Source organism: Equus przewalskii, chromosome 8 (genome assembly GCF_037783145.1).
Source record: "Equus przewalskii isolate Varuska chromosome 8, EquPr2, whole genome shotgun sequence".
Lineage (NCBI taxonomy): Eukaryota > Metazoa > Chordata > Mammalia > Perissodactyla > Equidae > Equus > Equus przewalskii.
Genome location: NC_091838.1, coordinates 46,093,570 through 46,119,306, shown reverse-complemented (window position 1 = coordinate 46,119,306; position 25,737 = coordinate 46,093,570). Strand labels below are relative to the sequence as shown.

At 35.8% G+C, this 25,737-nt stretch overlaps 1 protein-coding gene across 4 annotated transcripts in view; it reads left to right on the top strand.

The window, feature by feature from the left end:
• The window catches only part of STK3 (serine/threonine kinase 3), a 264,145-nt gene that overhangs the window by 149,982 nt on the left and 88,426 nt on the right, over positions 1-25,737 (top strand). For all 4 annotated transcript variants that reach the window (XM_070631817.1, XM_070631816.1, XM_070631819.1 and 1 more), the window contains 2 exons: positions 5,454-5,591; positions 15,382-15,507. In XM_070631817.1, coding sequence (XP_070487918.1) covers positions 5,454-5,591; positions 15,382-15,507 — 264 coding nt within the window. The remainder of the gene's footprint in view (positions 1-5,453; positions 5,592-15,381; positions 15,508-25,737) is intronic.

Genomic DNA, 25,737 nt, shown 5'->3' with positions numbered 1-25,737 from the left:
ATCTTTTACCTGCAATTTGAGGTCAGTCTATATAGGGGCTTATGTAGGTGCTTTGAACTGTTTTGCAGAGATGAGAGTTCAGATTTGTTTTTATTCTTTAATTTGAAGTAGCAGAGGGTTTTGTGTGCCTTTTCCAGCAGCCAGTATTAACCCCATATTGCCCATCCTTAAAGCAAGATTAGGTTCTGCTTCAACTATGGAGCTGAGATTGATTAGGTTATTTACAGAAGAATTTTATTTTCTAGCACTCCATTGTTTGCCATTTGTTTTGTATGTGTTGGCTTTTTCCCCTACAAGTTGATTATGAACTCTGTGGGTCCAAGAAATGTGTCTTATTTTAAAATCTGTCACAGCAGGGCTCACAAAGTTAAATACTTAAAGGGGCTGTCAGATAAAGTAGATAATTGAGCCAGGCTAGATGGGGCCCATGTAAAAGGGAGAACATACGTCCTGGGTAAAATCAGCCTAATTCCTCCAGATTCTTACCTTTTGGGAATATGAGCTCAATGTTGCCTGCACAAAATATATCCATTGATGCTATTTGGCCTGTGACCTATCACTTTGCTACTTCTTTATTAGAACATAGTTATGAACACACATAAAGTACTTGACAAATAGTTGTCATTTGATAGATGCTTATTGTGTCATAAACTGGCTACAGTGCTTTTGAAGGACCATCTTAGATGTAAGATGTGTAAGAATGTTCTCTTCTATTAAAGGATTTTCTCTTTTTGAAGGAAGACGAATACACTAATAAAGAGATTAACTCTTAGCCTAGAATCAACAGACTTAGATATTGAATCTTCATTGCTTTGTCCACAGAAAGTCCTTTGGATCACTTTCCAAGTTAGAAACCATGATAACACATGTAGTAAATTGTAGATAACACATTGTAGTAAATTGCTGCATATTCCGAGGAATATCATTCAAAAGAATGATATAGTGAATTGTTAGAATACCTGAGTGCCTTGCAATTAAGGAGTTTATTTTTCATATTTTGAATTCTGGAGTAATTGTGTGTTCTTCCTTTTTTCCACCCCTCCTAAACAGTGTTGTTAGGATGTTCTCTTGATTCTTCTGTTGTAGTATCTCATATCTCATTTCTTGCAATTCATTCCTGTGGATACCATTGTAGTTTGAACTCTTATTTTACTTATCTTGGGACATCTACACTAGCCCCTAACTCTAACTGCCTTTTCTATTCCATGTTTAGAGTGTCTCCAGGTGTTTTTTGTTTTTTTGTTTTAGATCTACTTCTTGGGTCATAAACTCTGACTAAAAGCAAAAACAAAAACAAAAGTAAATACCCTCCCCCCCCCGAAAAAACCTTCTTTCAGTTATGCACTTTCTTGCTGACCAAATTCCATATACTCCATTCTCCTTCTACTCTTACCGTTTTCTAGACCCTTACAGAGTAATCAGCTTGTTCTCTGCTCCTCCCAACAGCCTTATTCCACTCTCTTGCTTTTTCTTATACTATTTCTTCTAAGGTGAATGACCTCTCTTCTTTATGCCTTATATCATACTATTCTTTAAATCAATTACTGTTTGTTCTTTCATTACCAGACTAGGTTAGAAGTTTCTTAAGGGTAGTGACTATATTTCTTGCTGCATCTTTGAGCTACATGCAGTGCCTAACACCACACTTTGTATGTAGTAGGCATTTAACAAATATTTCAGAACTTGATTATTACTTTGTATTTTCCATCATTCATATTTTTTATTGTGTTAAAATATATACAACATAAAATTAAGCACTTTAATCACTTTTAGTGTATAGTTCTGTGAAATCAAGTACATTCACATTGCTGTATGACAATCACCACTAACCATCTCCAGAACTTTTTCATCTTCCCCAACTGAAACTCTGCATCCAGTAAACACTAACTCTCCACTCTCTTCCCATAACCCCTGGCAACCACCATTCTACTCTTTGTCTGCAGGAATTTGACTACTCTAGGAACCTCATATAAGAGGAATCATGCAATATTTGTCCTTTTGTGACTGGTTGATTTCATTCAGCATAATCTTCAAGGTTTGTCTATGTTGTAGCATGTGTCAAAATTTTCTTCCTTTTAAGGTTGAATAATGTTGCATTGTATGCATATATACAATATAAGCACCATGTTTTGTTTATCCATTCGTCTGATGATGGACACTTGGGTTACTTCCACCTTTTGGCTATTACGAATAATACTGCTACAAACATGAGCGTACAAATATCTGTTCTGTGTCCTGCTTTCACTTCTTTTGGGTGTATACTCAGAAGTGGAATTGAGGGATCATATGGTAAATCTGTGTTTTAAGTTTTTAAGGAATCACCATACTGTTTTCCAAGCAGCAGCATCATTTTACACCTCTACTAGCAATGCTTGAGGGTTTCAGTTGCTCCACATCCTTGCCACCACTTGTTATTTTCTGGGTTTTTATTTTTGTTTTTTTCTCTTTGTGAGGAAGAGTGGCCCTGAGCTAACATCTGTTGCCGATCTTCCTCTTTCTGTTTGAGGAAGACTGTCCCTGAGCTAACATCTGTGCCAATCTTTCTCTATTTCGTATGTGCGATGCTGCTACAGCATGGCTTATTGAGTGGTGTGTAGGTCTGCACCTGGATCCGAACCTGAGCTGCCAAAGTGGAGCGCTCAGACTTAACCACTACACCACCAGGCTGGCCTCTGTTTTGTTTTGTTTTTTAAATAATAGTCATAGTAGTGAATGTGAGTGGTATATCATGGTGTTTTGATTTGCATTTCCCTGATGATTAGTGATGTCTTGTGTATCTTGTCATGTGGTTATTGGCCATTTGTGTATTTTCTTTGGAGAAATATCTGAGTTCTTTGTGTATTTTTTAAATTGGGTTCTTTGGTTTTTTGTTGTTGAGTTGTTGGAGTTCTTTATATATCCTGTATCAGATATATGATTTGCAAGTATTTTCTCCGATTGTGGATTGCCTTTTCACTTTGTTGATAGTGTCCTTTGATGCACAAAAGTTTTAAATTTTGATGTAGTACAACTTATCTGTTTTTTTCTTTTGTTGCCTGGAGTTTTGGTGTCGTATCTAAGAAATCATTGCCAAATTCAGTATCATGAAGCTTTCCCCCTATGTTTTCCTCTAAGAGTTTTATAGTTTTAATTCTTACTGTTAGGTTGTTGATCCATTTTGAGTTAATTTTTCTATGTGGTATGTCAGAGTCCAAATTCTTTTTTATTGCCTGTGGATAACCAGTCATCCCAGCACTATCTGTTGAAAAGACTGTATTGTCTCCACTGAATAGTCTTTCCCTGATTCATATTTCATTGAATGATTCCAACTTTATTAACTATCATAGTTGTGATTGTAGTAAGTTGTAAGATGTTTTCCTGTCGCTGTCTTGTCTCAAAGGCTTAAAACTTACTTATCCTTTCTTATCCACTTGGAAATAAGAAGAGGACCTGGGAAGACATATATGTTGAAAACAGTATCATCATTTATCATCTCTCTATCCTCTTATTAGCCGCATGTTAGATTTATTAACTCTTTGTACTTCACTTTCTTGCTTCTTGAAACACAGTAGAAGCATTAGAATACCTTGGTAATCTTTTCAATAAAGGCCCTTTTGAAGGTCTGAAATTTTGTTTCTAACTCACTCAGCCTCTCTGGGCTTTTGATTCCTTTTCTGTTAAGTGAGAAGATTGAGCTAAATGATCTCTCATATATGTTCTACTATGGAAATTCTATGATTCTAAGGTACTTGTAAATGGCTTTTGAACAGTTAATAAAAATCCAGTGGAGGGTGGGACAATTTTATTATATCAAAGGAACACAATAAAAATTGGTATCCCCAAGAACATATTATCTTTATTACTTTGTCTACAGTTTTGGTGTATATATGAACAAGTGTTTTAAACATAGCTGTGATTAATTTCTTTCAACGGTAAATAAACTTAGTTTCTAAGTATTATTGTAATTTGTAGTATTACCATCTTTATTTTCCTTATGCATTAAGGAAAGGGGACATAAAGTTCACGTACATGAAATTGTTTGCACATGCAGAGAAAGGACTGCCAAAAGCCAGGTGAAAAAATGAGGATAGAACAGAGACAGATACCTCTCTTCTAGAAAATTATAGAATTTTGCAGTCTAGAAAGAGAGTTTTTCGGATGCTTCACCCTTGAATACGTCTTTGGGAGGCCCATGTTTGTATGGTGCGTATGCATACATTAAGATTGCCAAAAAGCCACTTTTCTCACCTGTTGTGTTGATTGTGTAATTGTATAAACTTACCTATTAAACTACACTTAGTTATATGATTGAATTCATTTTACTTTGTAAATATTTTGTTATTGCTGTGTTTGCCTCTTGTCTTTTTTATAACATTATGTGGAAATGAAAATGATAATGGCTAGTATTTATTGAGTGCTTGATACTTTTGTTTTACCTTTATTATTGTTTTCGTATCTTTCATATCCTTTCAGAGAAAAGGGTGTTTTAGTGAAGGTATTTTATCAGAAACTATTCTAGATGCCTAGGAGAGAAGTTAAGTGATTTCCTAAGAACATTAGGGATTAATTCTCTTGGTCGAAAAAGAATGACTTGGGGCTGGCCCCGTGGCCGAGTGGTTAAGTTCGCGTGCTCCGCTTCGCCGGCCCAGGGTTTTGCCGGGTTCGGATCCTGGGCGCAGACATAGCACCGCTCATCAGGCCATGCTGAGGCGGTGTCCCACATGCTACACTAGAAGGACCCGCAATTAAAATATACAACTATATACTTGGAGGATTTGGGGAGAAAAAAGCAGAAAAAAAAAATGTAAAAGAGTGACTGGATAGCTAAGAGGACAGGGATGACAGGAGACTTTTCTGAGCTTTTGAATCTTGAACTATCTGAATGTATTATCATTAGTACTAAATTATTAATACTAAATTAAATCATTCATAATAAATTAAAGTGGTATATTACCTTTAAAGTTTTTCATTTGGAATCCTGACTTACATGTTTATAAGAGAAATCAAAGTCTTGGCTCTAATCAGCTGTTATTTCAAATCACAGCAGTAATTTTATTTATACTTAAATAATTTGGATTGCAGAAGCAAATTGGACTGCTGCTAGCCATTTTGAGCAGCAGTACTTATGTGAAGCTGAAAATTGAGGGATATATCTGTTTAATTAGAGAATGTCCTTAGTGTGGTAAAAGGGTTAGAAATGCAGTCTTCTTCAGAGACTGATGAAAAATAATAGATAAAATAAAGAATGATGTGCTCAATGAGCTACAATTCAAATAGAGGAAATTTAATGGGAAATGATTACATTAGTAGCAGATGGACTTGCTTCCTGAATTGTAATCTTACTGGAAATCCTAGAACAGCTTAAATTTGTTTTTCAGATTTAGAATCTGATAAAATGGTAGATAAAGACGTTTGTTTATTTGGTGTGCTATTGTGATTCTTACTCTGTCTTTTGGATATTTCATTTTTACTAGGCTATTTTTATGATTCCCACAAATCCACCACCAACATTCAGGAAGCCAGAGCTTTGGTCTGATGATTTCACCGATTTTGTTAAAAAGTGCCTGGTGAAGAATCCTGAGCAGAGAGCTACTGCAACACAACTTTTACAGGTCAGTGCTAATGCCTTTAAGGGAAGGATATTTTCTTCATACCATTTAGCTTTCTGGCATTGACCAAAATTGCTGTGAGTTTCATTAGCTGATTTCTAAAGCTATAAACCTCCCAGGAAATAGAGATTGTTAAAGACGCACACACACGCACACCATTTTTCTCTTGTATGTTCTCTTTGTCTCATATTTTTCTTTTCTGTTTTCCAAGTTCAATCTGTCTTTTCTCCCTTTTCTATTTTTTTTGTTTGTTGTTGTCAACTCTTTCCTCCTAAAGTTATTTTAAAGCAAAACTTCCAAAGGGTTCTCATTTCAGAAATGAATTCTTGTCTCCATTGTTACTATTTCTCATGTTTATTCCTTGACCCAGCATTTCTTCTTTGACTTTTTGTTCACCTATAAGATATACAAATACAATATCCCTGAACTCTTTGAAGAGATTGCATATTGTAAATATAGTAGTCCCCCATTATCCACAGGGAGTATGTTCCAAGACCCCAGTGGATGCCTGAATCCATGGATAGTACTGAACTCTATATATATACTAAGTTTTTTCCTATACATACATACATATGATAAAGTTTAATTTATAAATTAGGCACAGTAAGAGATTAATAGCAATAACTTCTCATTGGCATATCTATATTGCCAGCATCACTAGTTTTACGCTTTGGGGCCATTATTAAGTAAAATAAGGGTTACTTGAACACAAGCATTGCCATACTGCGACAGTTATCTGATATGAGATGGATACTAAGTGACTAACAGGTGAGTAGCATATACAGCATGGATACTCTGGACAAAGGGAGGATTCATATTCCCCGCGGGAGAATTCATCATGCTCCTCAGAGTGGTCTGCAATTTAAAACTTATGAATAGTTTTTTCCTGGAATTTTCCGTTTAATGTTTTCAGACCAAGGTTGGCTATGGGTGACTGAAACCCTGAAACTGTGGAAGGTGAAACTGCAGACAAGAGGGAACTACTGTATTGGTTAGAAGATTACCTAAATGAAGAGTTGCACTATCCCTGCTACAAGCAGACTTTGCATCCAGAGTGTCAGACTTTTTGTCTGCCTTAACATTTAATCCAAATAGAAATAATTTAATACTTTTAATAAGCATTTGTGAGTCTTTATTTTCCCAACAGAAATTTCCCAACTATTAGCTCAGATCTCTAAGCTAATAGTGCGTCTCACATTAACAAAACTTGGTATTTGGAAAATAATTCTTTTTAAGTGACAGAAGAATTAAAAACATGTTTCTTATAAAAAGTGATTTTTCCAAGATACTGTTTTAAAAAAAGGAATTTGTTGAGGAGTATGGGAAATAGGCTCTTAAATATGTTTATTATTACAAAAATTTAGCTTAGTACTCAGTCTCCATGGAAGGCAATTTAGCAATATCTATCCAGAATAAAATACCATATATACTTTGACTCAGTAATTATACTTCTAGAAATTTACTCTACAGAAAAATTTAACCATGTGTGAAAAAATATGTATGTAAAAATATTCATAGTCCATTGTAATGGCAAAAGATTAGAAAAGCGTAAATATCTGTCAACAAATTGGAAACAGTCTAAAGTCTATTGAGAGGAGTGATTGGCAAAATACATACACTGTCACACACACACACGTGTGTGTGTATATATATATATATATATATGTCAGTGCTTGTAGTGGCATAGCCCTGGAAAAATGAGCAAGAAACTGGCCTCCCTAATAGAAGGTAACTGTATGGAAGCAGGAGTGGGATGGAGACTTATTTTTTGCTGAAGGCTCTTTTTGAGCCTTTTGAGTTTTGTATGTGCAAATATTACCTTTCAAAAATTAATTAATTGAAACAATTTATTTTGAAATATTGTCAGCATTTCAAAGGAATTTTGAGCACATAAGACAAGGGCTTATTGATATTGTTATTGTATTGAGTATCTAAATTATTCAACCCCAAAGAAGGCAAGAAAGGAGAGGGGGGAAAAAAACAGAAAAAGTGGGACAAATAGCACAAAATATGATGATGAAAGTAAATCCAAATATGTCTGATAACTGATTTTTGGATAATTTAACCAATATTTCTTTCTAGCCTTTCTCCAATAATCTTTTCTAATCTTTCTTAAGAAAAGAGGATTTTGTTGTTCTTAAGTTAGAGTTTTTAGGATGGAAAAACATTTAAGAAATGTTCTAGTATAATTCCCTCATTTTGTGGGTGAGAGTTCTGAAGCCCAGAAAGATTAAATGACTCACTGAACATCACATAGTGATTAAGTGATTGTTCTAGGCTTATTCCATTTGCCACCCCTAGCCCCACCCTTCACCCTTTCTCCTCTCCGCTTTCTTCTCAGGAAGTTAACCTGTATGGACTACATTAACTGGCTTTGTTACCCTCTAGCTTCTAGTTGAGTTTGGCTCAAGCATCCTTCTTTCCAATAAGGACAAACAATGCAACTGGTCTTGTAAACTGCTTATGAGCCAATATTTGCTTTCTTGATTTTTATTGTTTCTGTTGTGCTGTTGTTGACTATTCAAGGACCTCTGTTATAATATGGTGTCCTTGTCTGGCCTCTTAACTAACCACTTGCTTGACCCCCGCCATTTTTCCCTCTATAAATACTGAAATAATAGACTTGTAGTTTCTTATACAGACCATGATTTTTCAATCCTCTGTACCTTTTCTCATGCTATTTACCCCACCTACCTCTGCTAGTTTAAAGACCACTTCAACAACTGGCTCCTTTTTGTCTTATTGTTTCTAATGCAAATGAGATACTCCTCCCAGAAGCCTTCCCTTCATCCTTATTTAGGTTAGTTGTTTCTCTGTGTTTCCATAAGCACCCTGTGCATATTATTAGCCATATTAGATTGAAATAACTTGTTTCTGTATCTTTGTCCTGGACTGTAACTAATTCAAGGTCAGGGGCGCTACCTTTTGGGCGAGGACTACTTTTGCCCTCCTGGTAGCCGGTGCTCAATACAGGTGCATTGCATTTAACATGTCTTTGTTTAATGTAACAAACTTCTGATTTAAAAAGTTTTTTAGATAGCGTAATTATCTTTAGTCTTATTAGAGTCTCATTAGACTCATCAGTGTCTTATTTTGCTGGACCCCTAGAAGTCATTCTGTCTCTTAGAGTTTTGCATGTCTTATATGTTATGAGTTAAATTTTATGTTAACTCTCAGAGGACAATCTTATTACTAAGTTTTAGTGGACACATGTCTATAGTCTACATGTATAAATTATACCGTGTTGATTTCTAGATTCCGATAAACAGTTTTTAAAAAGAAATTCATGCTGAATTTTTTATAGTGGTTTATTTTCTATGATACAAGTTAGATAATTGTGTAAATTTAGAAGAATTGTAGACTGAAAGGATCCACTGAGATTGTTGAGTTGAACTCTTAGTAGTTTTTAAAAGATGAGGAAATTGAAACCCCAGAGATTTTAAGGACAAGATTCAAGTTTAGCCTAGTGATGCTAGAGTTCCTATCTGAAGATGATCCTTATACCTGCTAGTGGGCAGCCTACAACCAGAAAATCAACTCCTGTCCCAGGCTGGCCTCTTACAAGAATGTTAGGTTGACTGAGATCTGCTGTTATTTGAATTGTCTACTGGATTTGCCTGGAACAGGTGGTGATGTCATGGGTTACTCTGTGAACTCCTATGGCATGTGACTTATTCTTCATTTTACCAGTTCAAGTGAGGAGGAGAAACTTTATCTATCTTGTTGTCCTTCCTATTTATAATACAATAAATATAACATAAAAAATTTATAATATAATTTAAGACAATTATATTATGCAGTGAGATCGATTATAATATACAATGAGATCGATATCAAACACTTATATTATTTTCTTTAACCTTTAAACAATTGAGAAAACTCAAGAGAATAAGAGAAATCTATTGTATTTGCCCTGTTTTTACTCTTTCCATTGTTCTTTCTTTTGATGTTCCAAAGTTCCTTTTTTTTAAAATTTTTTTTACTTCCTTTCTTTTTAGAGGACTCCATTTAGCCATTCGTTTAGAGTAGGTCTGCAGTAACAAATTCTTAGTTTCCTTCATCTGAAAATGTCTTGTTTTCTCTTCATTCCTGGAGGATATTTTCAATGGGTATGGAATTCTTAGTTGACAGATTGTGCCACTTTCTTCTCATATCCATGATTTCTTGTGATAAATCTGTCATCTGAGTTGTTTTACCCCTTGCTCTTTTCAAGATTTAAGAATTTTAATCATGAGTGTTTTGGTATGAATTTCTTTGGGTTTATACTGTTTGAGATTCATTAAGCTTCTTAAATCTTAGCTTTATATCTCTTGCCAATTTTGGGAAGTTTTCAGTCATTATTTTTTCACACACTTTTTTAGCCCTACCCTCTTTCTCAGACTCCATTGACACAAATGGTACATCTTATGATTTAGTTCCACAGGTCCCTGAGGTTCTGTTCCTTTTTATTCCAGTCTAATTTCTCTCTGTTGTTCATATTGTATAATTTCTGTTGTTCTAATTCACTGATTCATCCATCTGTCCTTATTCTGCTATTGATCACATCCATTGAATTTTTTATTTTGGTTGTTGTGGTTTTTTTAGTTCTAAAATTTTCGTTTGTTTCTTTTTTGTATCTTCTGTTTCTTTGCTGAATTTCTAATTATTCATTTGTTTACAAGCGTGTTTGTAATTGCTCATTGACATGTTTTTGTGATGACTGCTTTAAAATCTTTGTCAGATAATTCTGACATCCATGTCATCTTGATATTGGTTTCTGTTGATTGTCTTTTCCCATTTAAGGAGATTGTCCTGCTTCCTGGTATGGTGAGTGATTTTCATTTGAAATCTGGCCATTTTGGGAATTATGAGACTCTGTATCTTATTTAAATTTTATGTTATAGCAGATGTCCTCTGACACTGCTTCAGTAGGGGAGAGGGGCGTCATCTCATGTCTGCTAGGTAGCAGTAGAAATCCTGGTCCCCACTTGGTCTCCTTTGACGTGTAGGTGAGGGAGAGGTTTCTTATTACTACTGGACAAGAGTGAGAGTTCAGACTCTCCCAGTGGCCTCTATTTGCATTTCAGGGCCTTGTTATAACTGAGTGGTGATTACTGTTCTGACTTGCCACTAGACCTCCTCTGATCCCACTCTAGTAGGTAGGGGATGGGTATTCTTTATTACTGCCTGGTAGGGGTATACAAGTCCAGGCTCCCACATGCTCTCCACTGATACTCCTCCCTGGGGGTGGGGGAGCGCTTTTTATACTGCCTCGTCTTCTCTGACACCACCTCCGTAGAAGGATTGAACAGCTTCTAGAGGAAGTCTAGGTTCCCTGCTCAGCCTTTGCTGGTTTGGGTGAGACCAGTGTTTTCTCTGTGGTGTTTGGCTGGAGTACAGTGGTTATTGTCTAAGAGTTTTGTCTTGTTAGCTATCCCTGTCATGATCCTTTCACTCAAGAGAGCAGGCTTTTGCAGTGGCTTTTTTTAGTTTGCGTCCATTGGTGTTTCTGGGTTGCTGACTTCTCCAGTACTCAGTCTAGGTACTGGAGGTAAAAAGAAAACCCATGGAATTCACAGCTCTGTCCTTCCATGAGTCCCACAGTCCCTAGCCAGTTTGCTGCCCTCTCTCCCCTTGTCAGAGTCTTCCTGTGTTTGTTTTATATGTGATGTCCAGGGTTTTAGCTGTACTTTAATGGAGAGAAACAGGGAAAAGTACGGCTGCTTAGTCTGTCCAGAGGCAGAAATTTTTTCTTCAGTTTGCTTTAACTCTTGTTTTCTCTGAAGATGTTTTTTTAATAAATCATTAATTTGAACTCTGTCAGTTCAGAAATTGATAATTCAGAACATGAACAAAACTTGAGGCAATATTTCAGATTTTAAAACAACAAAGTTTCAAGCAGCCTTAATTTTTTTTTTTTTTTTTTTTTGAGGAAGGTTAGCCCTGAGCTAACATCCGCCACCAGTCCTCCTCTTTTTGCTGAGGAAGATTGCCCCTGAGCCAACATTTGTGTTCATCTTCCTCTACTTTACAAGTGGGATGCCTACCACAGCAAGGCTTGATAAGCGGTGCTTAGGTCTGCACCCAGGATCCAAACTGGCGAACCCTGGCCTGCCAAAGTGGAGCACGCGAACTTAACTGCTATGCCACCAGCCAGCCCCCAAGCAGCCTTAACTTTTAAAATACTTGATCAAACTGTGATAGGTTGATTTTAGGTATTTTACATCTTTTCATTAGTTCAGGTGGTTTAAGAATTCTTGCTTGGGGCTGGCCTGTTGGCGCAGCAGTTAAGTGAGCACGTTCCACTTTGGTGGCCCTGGGTTTACTGGTTCAGATCCCAGGTGCGGACATGACACTGCTTGGCAAGCCATGCTGTGACAGGTGTCCCACAGATAAAGTAGAGGAAGATGGGCACGGATGTTAGCTCAGGGCCAGTCTTCCTCAGCAAAAAGAGGAGGATTGACAGCACACTTAGCTCAGGGCTAATCATCTTCTTCTTCTTCAAAAAGTTCTTGCCTTCTTTTAGTTTAGGTTTTACTTTAAATACATTTAGAAATAGTGAAACTTTATTGCCTTTTAGAATTTGGTGTGTTTATCTTTTTCTTATTGATATTGTTTTAAAAACTCTTCATATAATCACCCTCTTGTCTGACGTAAATGTTACACATATACTTTTTAGTTTGTTCATTTTATGTTTGACTAATATTTCATTGCCTGTCTTTGACTTTTATCCAAGTTCTTTTTAGGATGACTCTTATAAAAACATGAGTTGGATTTATGTTATTTAAGTATATCTCATGTAGAAAGTGCGTAGTTGAATTTATCTTACGAACTAAGTGTATTTCAGTACTTAATTAAAATACTATATAATAAATGGAAATTCAACCGATTTGTTTCCATTGGTATATGCTAATAACATTTTCATCACAATTGTCATGTTTTATTTTTGCCAACTTATTTTCTCTGGTTTTTGTTGTTGTTCTGTTCTTTTTTATGTTGCTTTGTATTTTTAAATTTTACCAGCTGCTACTTTTTAAAAACCTTTAAAAATATTTTTGAAAAATTTGCCAATGTTGGGGCTGGCCTGGTGGCGCAGCGGTTAAGTTTGCACGTTCCGCTTTGGCAGCCCAGGGTTCGCTGGTTCGGATCCCGGGTGTGGACATGGCTCTGCTTGGCAAGCCATGCTGTGGTAGGCATCCCACATATAAAGTAGAGGAAGATGGCATGCATGTTAGCTCAGGGCCAGTCTTCCTCAGCAAAAAGAGGAGGATTGGCAGCAGATGTTAGCTCAGGGCTAATCTTCTTCAAAAAAGAAAAAAACAACAAAATTTGCCAGTGTGTCTGATAAAACTTCTCTTCTGACTGTCAAGAAAGCTCAAATAATATGGCCTTGTTCTTGCAGTACCCTTTTAACTTTATCAGCCAGTTCCTCTTTGTAGGCCAAAATCATGTCTGTAGTAGTTATGAAGCGAAAACATAAGTAAATGTGAAATCAGACATATTGAGATTTTGAGATGAAGATTGTTAAACTCTATATGCTAATGGTAGCAAAACAGTGTGTAGGCAGTTCACAATGAACTCCACAAAAGTAAGTTTGTACTGGACTGCATGAACCATATATCTACTTTGGCATTTCTTAAAGATAAAACTGTGGCTTAGAGGATTGGCTCATAATTTTCCCCGAGAAGATAAAGTATAATACAGTTGAGATTTCAATGCCTTTTTAAGGGGATGCAGTTCTACTGGTTCCTAGTTTTTGCAGTGTTGGTCATCTTTCACTTCTGTTAATATATAGTCACCAAATCCTTCTTAAGAGTTCTTTCATCAGATTCACTATTTCCTCTTGATTGTGGCAGCTATTTTTTTAATCCAGGGTCTTAATAATTCATACCTGTGTTATTACAGTTTCTCTCCACTCTCTTTTGTTTCTAAACTCTACTCCAAGATTACGCTATCAAAGACATTCTTTTCCTTACGCTGTTAGCTTGTTTATGTAATTAAAAGGCTCTCAGACAATTCAGGCATCTCATCCTAAGCACTTATTCTTCTAGTCCCACTGTTGCCTATATCTAAACTCACAGAACACGTCTTCAAATAGTGTTTCTGTTTGGGCTAGACAGATCTTCCTACTGTGTTCTAACATACATCCCCTATCTTTGTGTGTTTTTTTTCATACTTTTCCTCCTCCCTAAAATGGTCCATTTCTTCTGTATCAAGCGTCTGAGATTACCTCACCTATTCTGCTTTCACATTTCTTAATCATATAGACTCTGCTAACCCATCATGAATGTAATTTGTATGTCGCATTGTAATTTTTTTGTATGTTTGTCTTTTATTCTTTGTTCTAGATAATAAGTTCCTTAAGGGCAAAGAACATATCTTCAATTATTATTATTTTTCATGACCTTTCCACCAGTGTTTCTGAAACATTTTCAGAGTAAGACTGGGATTTCTTTCTTCTGTTGCTCCACCATCCTCTAGGGCACTGTCTTTGTCTGTTTCCCAGCTTAGTAGAGACAGAAGAAATCATGTAAGAGTACACACTCAGTGCTTTAAGGCCCAGATCAGGAAGTGGAACACAACACTCACTCACATTCCATTGGGGAGAACGTAGTCACATAGTTAGAACCAACTGAAAGGGAGGCTGAGAAATGTAGTTTCTAGCTGGGCAGCCACAGGTCTAGCCACAGCTCTGTTTTGGTAGATGACTAGGCGTCTCCTCCACAGCTGTGTTAATAGAATTTTATTTATCTGCCAATTAATCTCTACCTGTTATAAAAGAATTTATCGGTTCTTTGCCATTGATCCTAGTATTTCTGCAATCTGGTAAAATTCTTACTCATAGTTTTCTCAGATGATATCTTCACCATTTTAAAACCTCTTCCAAATGTCAGTAATTTCTTCTTTAGTGCAAAAATTTTTTGTCTTTAAGAATATTTTTGTGTTCTATTGATCTTTATTAAAATAACTCAAATGGCTTTTACCTGATTCTATCTACTGAGCTATATTAAGAAAATTAAATTCTGAAGCTGTATTGCTGCCTCCAAATAAGGTTATTTATCCAAAATTATACTTATAACCTTTCCATCTACTTTCTCTCACACGCACCCCTCTCAATAAAAGTGTCATTACAACCCAGGTCTGTTCTGGTGTTTCCTTTCTGTTTATCAAAATTGTAGCAAGCTTAGATATTTTAGTTAGATCAGGATGGTATAAAAAACAGAAAAATTGTTTTATATATAGTATAGAAATGAAGCAGTATTTATTTTCTGAAAAATATTTTTCTTTCCTTGCTATTTTTAGTTTCTCCATTGCGAATGATTACTGCACATTATTCAAGACATAATAAAATAGAAAATATGTAAAAGAAGTAACAAAATAATTGCCCTCCTTTTGACCACTCATTCTGGATGTCAGTGTAAGATTAAGTAAAATCTGTAACTAATACCAAATTAATTTTATTTTAATATGTAATATAATCACCAATCTTTTTTAAAACATTTTTTATCTTCTTTTACTACCTAATGTACACTTCCTTTGGACAATTATATCTTTAAGGGGTATTATGGTTTTATTAACAGGATTACGTTTTTGCATGTGTGTTTTAAAGGTTTTTTAAAAACAAATAAACCCAAAAGCAAAATCTTTATTTCTAAAGCAGCTGAAATATTCTCTTTTCTTAACTTGTATATTTAATTCTGGATGAAAGAACAATCATTAAAGCCTGTGATCTTGGTTTGCATTTATGTGTTGTTGTAACATTTTTTAGATGTAATTCAGAGAAATCTTATACCATTGAATTTTACCTTTCTAGCATCCTTTTATCAAGAATGCAAAACCTGTATCAATTTTAAGAGACCTGATTACAGAAGCTATGGAGATAAAAGCTAAAAGACATGAAGAACAGCAGCGAGAATTGGAAGAGGAGGAAGAAAATTCGGTTCGTAATTACCCTCAAAAAGTTGATGTTTTTCTTCTGAGTTATTTTTGCATAGTTTTGATTTTTTTCTTCAAGTATATCAATAGCACTTACTATTTCCTTGTACAAGTGAGGTGTGTTTGTTCGTTAAATCTCAAAATATATTTTGTTTACATTAAATGTTTGCTATCCTTTTCTGATGTCTTAAGAATTAGTGATTATGTATAAAATGTGAGGTTGATAGAGTAGGCTTGTTCAGTATCTAGTATCTAGTTGACGCTAACTCTGTGTTTGTTGAATAAATGTTGTCTTGAATTTGGTCAATTTTGTTTTGTATCTTCTGGAACTTTCTTTTAACCGGTCGTCAGCTATACTGTATACAGATAACGAATACCACAGTAGAAGATGGGTTACTAGAGAAAGCAGGAGGGACCTATAAGGACTTAGCATATTGAACCAGTTTATTCCATTTACTTTATATTGCTACATCGGTGCCCTTGAATAACAAAATAAAATAATTATATCTATATATCACATTTTATAATGTCTAATTCTTTTGTTTTTCACTAATGATTTTTTCCTTGTTTCAAATTACAGATTTTTTTTCTGGTTAAAAATAAGAGATGCATACCTCGATTTTCAGATGGTCATAAAATCTGAAAACACAGATACTATTTTATTTTTTACTGATTGAAAATGACTTTGATAACATCAACTATATTTTCTCATAGAATTTTTTTTATGTCTTATAGTTGTATACAAATAATACTATTTTGCTAATTCAAATTTAGTTTTAATTTCAGAGACTGGTTATCTAATTGGTATTTCTTTTGAAATTCTTTTACCCTTTTCACTAATTATTAAATCTTGTGTCATATGATAGCCCCGGGCAAGGGCGAGTGTGGTCTTTGCCAAGCTGATTTATAATCATTTTCTTTAGATATTCGGCTACATAGGTTATTCATTTGGCAGTGACTGTGGACTGCCTGGTGAGACAGATGCTTTAAGTTTATATTCTAGATATAAAATTTTATACCAATAAATTCACCATTTAGAATTTTAAATAGCATCCTCATAAAGGTGTTTTTGTCATAAGTTGGTGATTGTGTATTAATTCTGCAAAGATGAATAAGTGATATGGGATGATGTAAAGATGATGTAAAGGGTTTTATAGAGCCCACTCTGTGTTCCTGTGTGATGTTAGATAGTTTTTTTATTTTTCTCCAATTAGCATTTGTAGATGTTAATATTTTGTAGGGTTTTTTTGTAATTTCAAACACACTTTTATCATATATTATTTCATTTTATCTTTTAAAAAAATGAGATTGGTCATATATATATTATTATCCCATTTTGCAGTTGAGTGAAATTAGGTTAGGAGAGAAGTGATTTACCAGAGTTCACAAAGCTGATGAGGAACCAAGAATAAAACTAGGTTTTTTACTTTGAAGCTCCCATGCTCCTTCAATGCTCTATGCTCACTTTTCAATCAAATATTTATTAGTACTTCTAAAATAAACAACACTGGCTTATCAGAGTTATACAATTGCCTCTCTGCGATGATAGCCATCTGCCGTTCCTTCACCTTCTGCAAGCTTCTTATGAGTGTTGGGCTAGTGAACTGCCTTTAATTAGCTGTCAATGGGACAGTGATTATTTTTTCTTTGCTTTTGTCTTCCGATCCTCACTTACAGGCTGGTTTCCATTTTTGATGGCTAGGGGACCGCCGACTACACCACAACTTACCAGTTTTTAGTAGTTTTTAAGACTTTGCTACAGTCATTTTGGTTACTTTCTGCCACTTTTGTGATCTCTTTCTTCACTGTTTTTCTCTCCTTCACTGAGCTCCAGCCACATTGATCTTCTTTCAGATATTTAATTTTTTTCAACATACCAAAGACCTTTCCTTATTCCCTCTGCTTGAAACATTCTTCTTCTTGGGAACTCATTGAATGACTAGGCTCTTCTCATCTTTTGGGCCTCAGCTTTAAATATTATATACCCTAAAACTTAGCAGCTCAAAACAACACACATTTATTATTTCATGGTATCTGTAGATAAGTATTTCTGGAATGACTTAGTTTGATGATTCTGGCTCAAGGTCTCTCATCAGATTACAGTCTAATTGTTGGTCAGAGCTGTAGTCATCTGAAGACTTGAGAAGGACTGGAGTTCCAAGATAGCCCCCTCATATGGCTGTTGGCAGCCTGCCCTCAGTTCCTTGCCATGTGGGCCTCTTCGTAGGGCTATTTGAAGTCTTCACACCATGGCAACTGGCTTCTCTCAGAGTGAGTGGTCCTAGAGAGCGAGCAAGGAGGAAATCTCAATGCCTTTTATTACACAGTCTCCGGAGTTGCACACTGTCACTTTGCCACATTCTATTTGTTAAAAGAAGTTGTTGGTCATGGAAAATGGTGGAGTAGGGAGCTCTAAGAATCAGTGCCTCCATAGAAGCAACCGTTGAGTTGGCAAAAACTGACAAATTAACTCTTTGAGAATACTGGAATCTAATAAAAAATTTACAGCAACCAGAAGAGTGCTTAATGAAGAAAGAGGCTGCTAAATTTTGGTAAGAAAGTGTTGTGGCATTTTTGCTTACATGCCTGCCATCCCCAATTTTCTAGTTCAGCAGCAGCCACGGGAACAAAGGTGGAGGTTGGGGGCAGGGGAGAGGAATAAGAGCCTTGTTCTTAAAAAATCATGCTTTTGCATTTTGAGCTATATGACAGTTCTCTGAGGGACCAGCACAGAGACTTACCTTTATTTTGGTCTCCTTGAGCTGGAGCAGCTTCCTGGATGGTGTCTGTCAAAAACATCTAAATCTTCTAGAGCTAATAAACAAGTCCAGTAAAGTTGTAGGGTGCAAGATAAACACACAAAAATCAATTATGTTTTTATGCACCAGCAGTGAACAATGCACAAAGGAAATTAAGAAAATGATTCCATTTACAGTACCATCCAAAAGAATGAAATGCCTAAGAATAAATTTAGCCAAGGAGGTAGAAGGCTTGTACAGTAGAAAGTACAAAAATTGCTGAAAGAAATGAAAGAATACCTAAATCAATGGAAGAACATCCTGTGTTAGTGGATTGGAAGACTTATTATTGTTAAGATGGCAACACTCCTCAAAGTGACTCACAGATTCATCCAATTCTTATCAAAATTCCAAAATGGTCTTTTTTGCAAAATCCTCAAATTCATATGGACCAAGGAGCCCCAAATCGCTAAAACAATATTGGAAAAGAAGAACAAAGTTGGAGGATTCACTTCCCAATTTCACAACTTAATACAAAGCTACACAAATCAAATCATTGTGGTCCTGACATATAGACCAATGGAGTAGAACTGAGAGTCCAGAAATAAACCCATACATCTCTGGCCAGTTGATTTTCAACAAAGGTCTGGAGACCATTCAAGGGAAAAGAACAAGTCTCTTTCACAGATGGTGGTGGGACAACTGGATAGTCTCATGTAAAAGAGTAATGTTGGACCCCTATCTCTCATCATATGTGATGACCTTTTAATATAAGGTCTGATTGGATGAATCAATGACCTAAATATAAGAGCTAAAACATTAAAACTCTTAGAAGGAAACATAGAGGTTGTCTTCATGACTTAGAATCTGGCAATGGATCCTTAGATATGACACCAAAGCATGAGTAACAAAAGGAAAAATAGAAAAATTGAGCTTCATCAAAATTAAAAACTCTAAACATTAAAGGATATTATCAAGAAGTGAAAAGACAGCCTATAGAATGGGAGAACAAATTATATTATTAGCAAATCATATATCTGATAAGGGTCTAGTATCCAAAATACACAAAGAACTTTGACAACTCAGCCACAAAAAGACCAACATCTAATTGAAAAATGAGCAAAGGATTTGAATAGACATTTCTCCAAAGGTATACAAATGGCCAAGAGGCACATGAAATGATGCTCAACATCATTAGTCATTAGGTAAATATAAATCAAAACCACAATGAGATACCACTTCACACCCACTAGGTATACTATGATAAAACAAATCAAAAAACCCGGAAAATAACAAATGTTGGCAAGGATATGGAGAATTTGGAGCTCTCATACACTGCTGATAGGAATGTAAAATGGTGCAGCTCCTGTGGAAAACAGTTTGGTAGTTTCTTAAAAAGTCAAACATAGAATTATCATGTGATCTGATAATTCCACTTCTAGGTATATACACCGAAAAGAATTGAAAACAGGTACTCAAACAAATACTTGGTGGCATAAAGGCGATGGTTGCACAACATTGTAAAGGTACTAAATGTCACCGATACACCTTAAATAGCTAATTTTGTGTTATTTAAAGTTAACCTCAATTGAAAAATAAAAACAATTCACTAAGTCTGCCCCACACTCAAACAAAGGGGAATTAGGATCACCTTTTGAGGGTAGAATTGTCAAAGAATTTATGGACATGTTTTAAAACTAACATAGACTGTCCTATAGCTGCAAATTGTTTGCATTTCTGGCCCATGCAAAATACACTCACTACCTCTTCAGAACTGTCTCTTCTTTGTACCAAGTTTTATGCCTTTACAACATTAGCTTGAAGTCCAGTATTTCATCTTCTAAATCATATTCAGATAGAGATGAGAGTCCTTGAGTCCAGTTACTCTCAATCTGAAGGCCTGTGAACTAAAGAAATAAGTTATCTTCCCCCCAAATACCCAATATACAATGGTGGATCAGGTATAAGATTATCACTATTAACAGTTCTGTTCAGAAAGAGGGAAGACAGAAGGCACAACAGTCATGAGTCCAGGGCAATTTTGGACTCTAACCAAGAAAGTGTTAAAAGTTCCTGGATTAGCTCAGTTTTGTTCCTGCCCTGAGGTAATTCTCCGTGACTCTTTGCTATGTCCTCTGAGTTCTTGCTTCTGCCCTCTGAATCATTCTTCCTTTTTCATGGAAGATAGCCTACATTTTGAGCAAAGTCATTTTCTCAGCCTGCTTCCTACCTGTAGAAGTTTCGGTCCTCTTCGTTTCTTGCTGTCTCTGTCCTACTCAGACAATGCTGGTGCTGCTTCTGCCAAAAACTTTGTGGATCTCCTATAAATCCTATTGACACCATTAGAACAGGCTATATCCATTAAGTTTTGTTGAGATAATTACTTTTCTACTTTGACCTCCTGCTGAGACACTTTGGGACAATGCCCTTAAGCTTCTTAAAAGCCCTATTATTTGCCTTGGCTCTTTCTGGAGTCTTAAGAAATGATTTTACAGCCACCTCTGCAGCTTGATTTTTAGACCATGCTTTCCTGAATATCTTTTGCTATTGATGTTTGCTTGCAAGAATTTTCATAATTATACATAGCATCATTTGTTGTCTGTAGAGGCTAGGAATTTACAAAATCATTAAGTCCTGGTTCCCTTTTTGTTTAATTGCCCTTTCTTAAACGCATCTTTCTCTCTTTGCATTTTGTTACAAGCAGCAAGAAGAAACCAGGCAGCGTCTTAAATACTCTACTTAGAAATCTCCTTAGCTAGGCTACCCAGTTCATTAGGTAAATTTTTTACTTTCCCTGTTACCTTCCTGGTTACTGCAGACAACAGTGTTCTAAATTTTCTGCCATTACATAATAAGAATATCCTTTCTTCCAGCTTTCCAACATGTACCTTACCTTCCTGCAACCCCCTTAACGGCCATCAGGGTTTGTAACAATTTTTTCATGACTCTTCAGGCTGTTAATAACACTCTCCTTACAGTGCTTCCAGCTTCTGCCCACTGTTCCAAAGCCATTCCATTGTTTTAAGTATGTATTACTTAGTCCTGTCCACATTCAAAATGAGGGCAATTAGGTTCCACCTTTTTTTTTTTTTTTCTGAGGAAAGTTAGCCCTGAGCTAACATCTTTGCCAGTCTTCCTCCACTTTATATGTGGGCTGCTGCCACAGCATGGCTGATGAGTGGTGTAGGTCCACACCCAGGATCTAAACCTGTGAACCCAGGCTGCCAAAGCAGTGTGTGCCAAACTTAACCACTATGCCGTGGGGCCGGCCCGCTGGTTCCATCTTTTGCGAGGAGGACTGTCAAAATATTGTAGACAAATTTAAAAATCGCATCAAGTTTTTATAATTTCTTTTTTTCAAATAAGCATTTATTCTCTGGAACTAAGCTAGTGTTTCTGGGTAAAACTATCATGTTCTTTTTTGTTGTTTTTAATTAAAATTATAAGAAAAAAGATCTTGGCAGAGTCACACTTTGAGCAATATTCACATGCTTTGCTTTAGATTATGTTCTAAGGCAGTAGCTTCCATCTTGAGGTCATTCTGTCAGTTGTTGTCCTGAATATAAAATAAATAAATGGGCCAGCCCCGCGGCCGAGTGGTTAAGTTCGCAGGCTCAAGGTTTCACTGATTCGGATCCTGGGCACGGACATGGCACCACTCCTCAAGACACACTGAGGTGGTGTCCCACATGCCACAACTAGAAGGACCCACAACTAAAATGTACAACTATGTACTGGGGGACTTTGAGAGAAAGAAAAAAAAGATTGGCAACAGATGTTAGCTCAGGTGCCAATCTTAAAAAAAAATAATAATACAATAAGTAAATACACACACACACATAAGAACAGCGAGGTATGCAGAGTGGATCTGAAGTCCTCCTACAGTGAAAGTATAATTGTCCATTGCCATTCATTTTTAGCAAATTTTTTTTTTGCCACTGCATAGCCTGACCAGCAGTGTATAGGTTCATGCTTGGGATCTGGACCTGTAAACCCTGGGCTGCCGAAGCAGAGCATATGAACTTAACCATGCCACTGGGCTGGCCCCATTTTTAGCAAATTTTTAAATCAAAATTCTTCTTCTCTCAAACATTTCTACACCTTGAAGTCTCAAAAATCTTGGGAGTTTGTCTTTATACTCTTCATTCCTTTGGGATCCGCTTGCAAATCAGCTTAAAATTGGACTACATATACAGTTTTAAACAGCTAAATTCTCGTAGAGCCACATGTCTCTTGATGTTCAAGGCCAAATTGTATCATTAAAGTGATACTCTATTTTTCATATAAATCAAATATTTTCACAAAATTTGCATTAGTTTCTGACCAAGTCAACATAAAGTTTGGTATAGGTTATCTATATAAATTGCAAGTATATAGAACTTTTTCTTGTACTCCTTCAGATTATACTAATTTATCTGTAGCATTCAAGATGTAAGTATGTGTTTTGTAATTTATTAATTATACAACAGATAGTATACATTGCCATATAGTTCTTAAGCTCTAATTAATGATTTTAGAAGGACTAGTTTTGATTATAAACCATTATGATCTAAATTAAAAAAATTTAAAAATAAATAAATAAATTGAATGCCAAAAAAAACAAAAGAAAATGGTTTTCATTTAGTTGGTATGACTTACTGAAATAATATACAAGCACTTGAATGAGCGTTTAAATAGTTAAACAGTAAAAGAGTTAGTGCTTGTTTTTTAAAAATAAAACAGGGCAGACACTCCACACATGTTACATTTGATGATTATTTAAAAGCAGAATGGATGGTATTAATAAATTGAACTTATAAGGTGTAGAATGCACTATTGACAAGTGGTCATTTTTAAAATAGATTAAAAGATTGATAAGGAGCTTACAAGAATTGTTTTGTCACTGGAGCTCAGGCATTTCCCACGGGGATCACAGTATTAACTTAAGTAAAATGCAAGGAGTTGAATGGATGTAGAAGAATTTTATATTAAGTGAAATATTGAGCTAGAAGAAGTACCTTGATGTTAGGCTTGCATGAGACTTTTTCACTTTTATGCATGTATTAGGCCCTTTATTTTCACTTTGATCCAAAGAAAGCTGTCATTTATTTCATTAATTTAGTAATGACTTGAAATAGGTTTTGTCTGTTAATTGTCCTTAGACTATGTCTCAGAACTTCTGTCTGGAAAAGAAATGAGGACTTTCTGATTCTTTCTTTGCTTTGTTTGTATTTTTGGCAGATGGTTTATTTTATTTATTTATTTTTTTTTTACATTATTTTATTGAGGTCACACTGATTTATAACATTGTGTAAATTTCAGGTGTACATCACTGTGTTTTGGCTCCTGTATAGACTGCCTTGTGTTCCCCACTGACAGTCTAGTTTCCATCCATCCGCCATACTTGTGTGCCCCTTTACCCCTTTCACCCTCCTCCCACCCCCTCTCCCTGGTAACTACCAGTCTATTCTCCTTATCTATGTGTTTGTTTGTTTGTCTTTATGATCCACATTCTAAGCTTGTCAGGCTGTGGTCCTTAATGTCTGAGGGATGGCATATCCCCTCTTAATGATTCACTGGAGCAGTAATTTTCAGCCTGGGTATGGGGAGAAACACCAGGGTGCTTTGAAAAATTCACTCCCCTACAGATAGTGTTACAGCCTCCAGGTGAGCATTTCTCAGAACCTTCCTCCCTTCCCCCTGCCCCCATTTAATAAGGGAACTTCAAATCAGTCTACCTCGTGAGAACCTTTTGAAGTAGGTAAGGAATAGAAGAGTATCAGAATCAGCCCCAAGTCAGTCCAGAAGCCTCCAGTATACCTCGTTGGTTAAATAAGGGGGAGAATTTAAGAGCAGGAAAGGCTGCTTGGACTTAAGTCCTGATTCTATTCCCAAATAACTCTATGTCATGGGCAAGTTACTTAACTTCTCTGCTTCAATTTCACCATCTGTAGAAAGGGAATAGTTACAGACCATACCTCATAGAATTGTTATGGGAATAAAATTTTTCAAAAATATTTAAGTTCATAGAACAGTGTATTCCATGTAGCTTTCTTTCTTTTTTTTTTTAAGTTTAAAGATTGGCCCTGAGCTAACATCTGTTGCCAATCTTCTTTTTGTTATTTTTTTTTTTCTTTTCCCCAAAGCCCCCCACTACATAGCTGTATATCCTAGTTGTGGGTCCTTCTAGTTCTGCTATGCAGTACGCTACCTCAGCATGGCTTGATGAGCAGTGCTAGGTCCTCACCCAGGATCTGAACAGGTGAAACCTCAGGAACAGGTTTCCTTGTTCTGCGGAAGCAGAGCATGTGAACTTAACCACTTGGCCACGGGGCCGGCCCCTAGCTTTCATTTTTATTAATGCTCCTACTTGTACCACCACTACTGCTGTTAATTATAGCATTTTGGTCAGGGTTTTGATTTCTTTGGTGGTAGGTGTTGCCGCTGCTGGTTTTGCTACTCTAAGGGCCACCGAAATAACATCACTGGTCAGACTCAACCAATATATATTTACAGTTCCTTTTGAAATATTTTGAAACAAATTTTAAATGACCAAATGTGTTTGGAAGAATTGGTAGAGATTTTTATAAACCTACCTTAAGCTTATAAAAAATATATTTGAAGAAAACCAATAATGAAAATTTCTTTTATTTGTTTTTGTTTCTTGTCAAAAAGTAAATTAGATTTAGTAAGGAACATTTATATTTGTAATAAAATTATTGATCACAAATTGAAATTCTTTAAAAGAATTGTTATTTTTCATTTTTCCCATATAATTAACAATTCTAAAAGATCTCTACTCAGTGTTTACTTAGTTAGGACTACGTAAATATTATTTGGAGAGAAATATGATAATATGATTACAGGTTCTTTTTGTGATTTCTGGAACTAATAATTGTCTCAGTTTTTGTAACTTTTGTTTGTTGTTGTTAATTATTCTATATACCTACCACTAATTTTGTCTCAAATACTATATTCCCACACTTTGCAGGAGCTGTAAGCTCCTCTGTGTATGTTCAAACACAGATCATTTATTAGTGTCGTCCTTTTTTCTTGACTTATTCTTTCTCTAGTCCTCTATCCTCCTCTAATCTGAACTGATTTCTTTCTAGAGTCTTGAGCAGCTGCCATTCTAAGACTTCCCTTCAACATCAACCTAAGAATTTCCTTTTCCTCTCTTCTGAATGGATCCTGTTTCCTGAATCTTGTCTTTCTTGTTTACTTCCTTGTTTTGATGGACCATATCTCCCAGTAGCTTCTAGGCATTAGCAGCTTTTTCGGACCTTGGGTATCCGACCATTTATTTATTCTATCTTTACCCTTGATTGATTGACTGCAAAATTTGGGGCATAAAATTCTCAATTAGAAATAATGTTTCTTTAAAATTTTGAGGGCCTTGCTCTGTTGCCTAACTCAGCAGTAATGGTAATGGGACGACAGGTGACAATCTGATAGCTAATCCTTTGGATGTTTTCTGGAAGTGTTTGGATCTGCACTTCTCCCTGTTGTTTAAAACT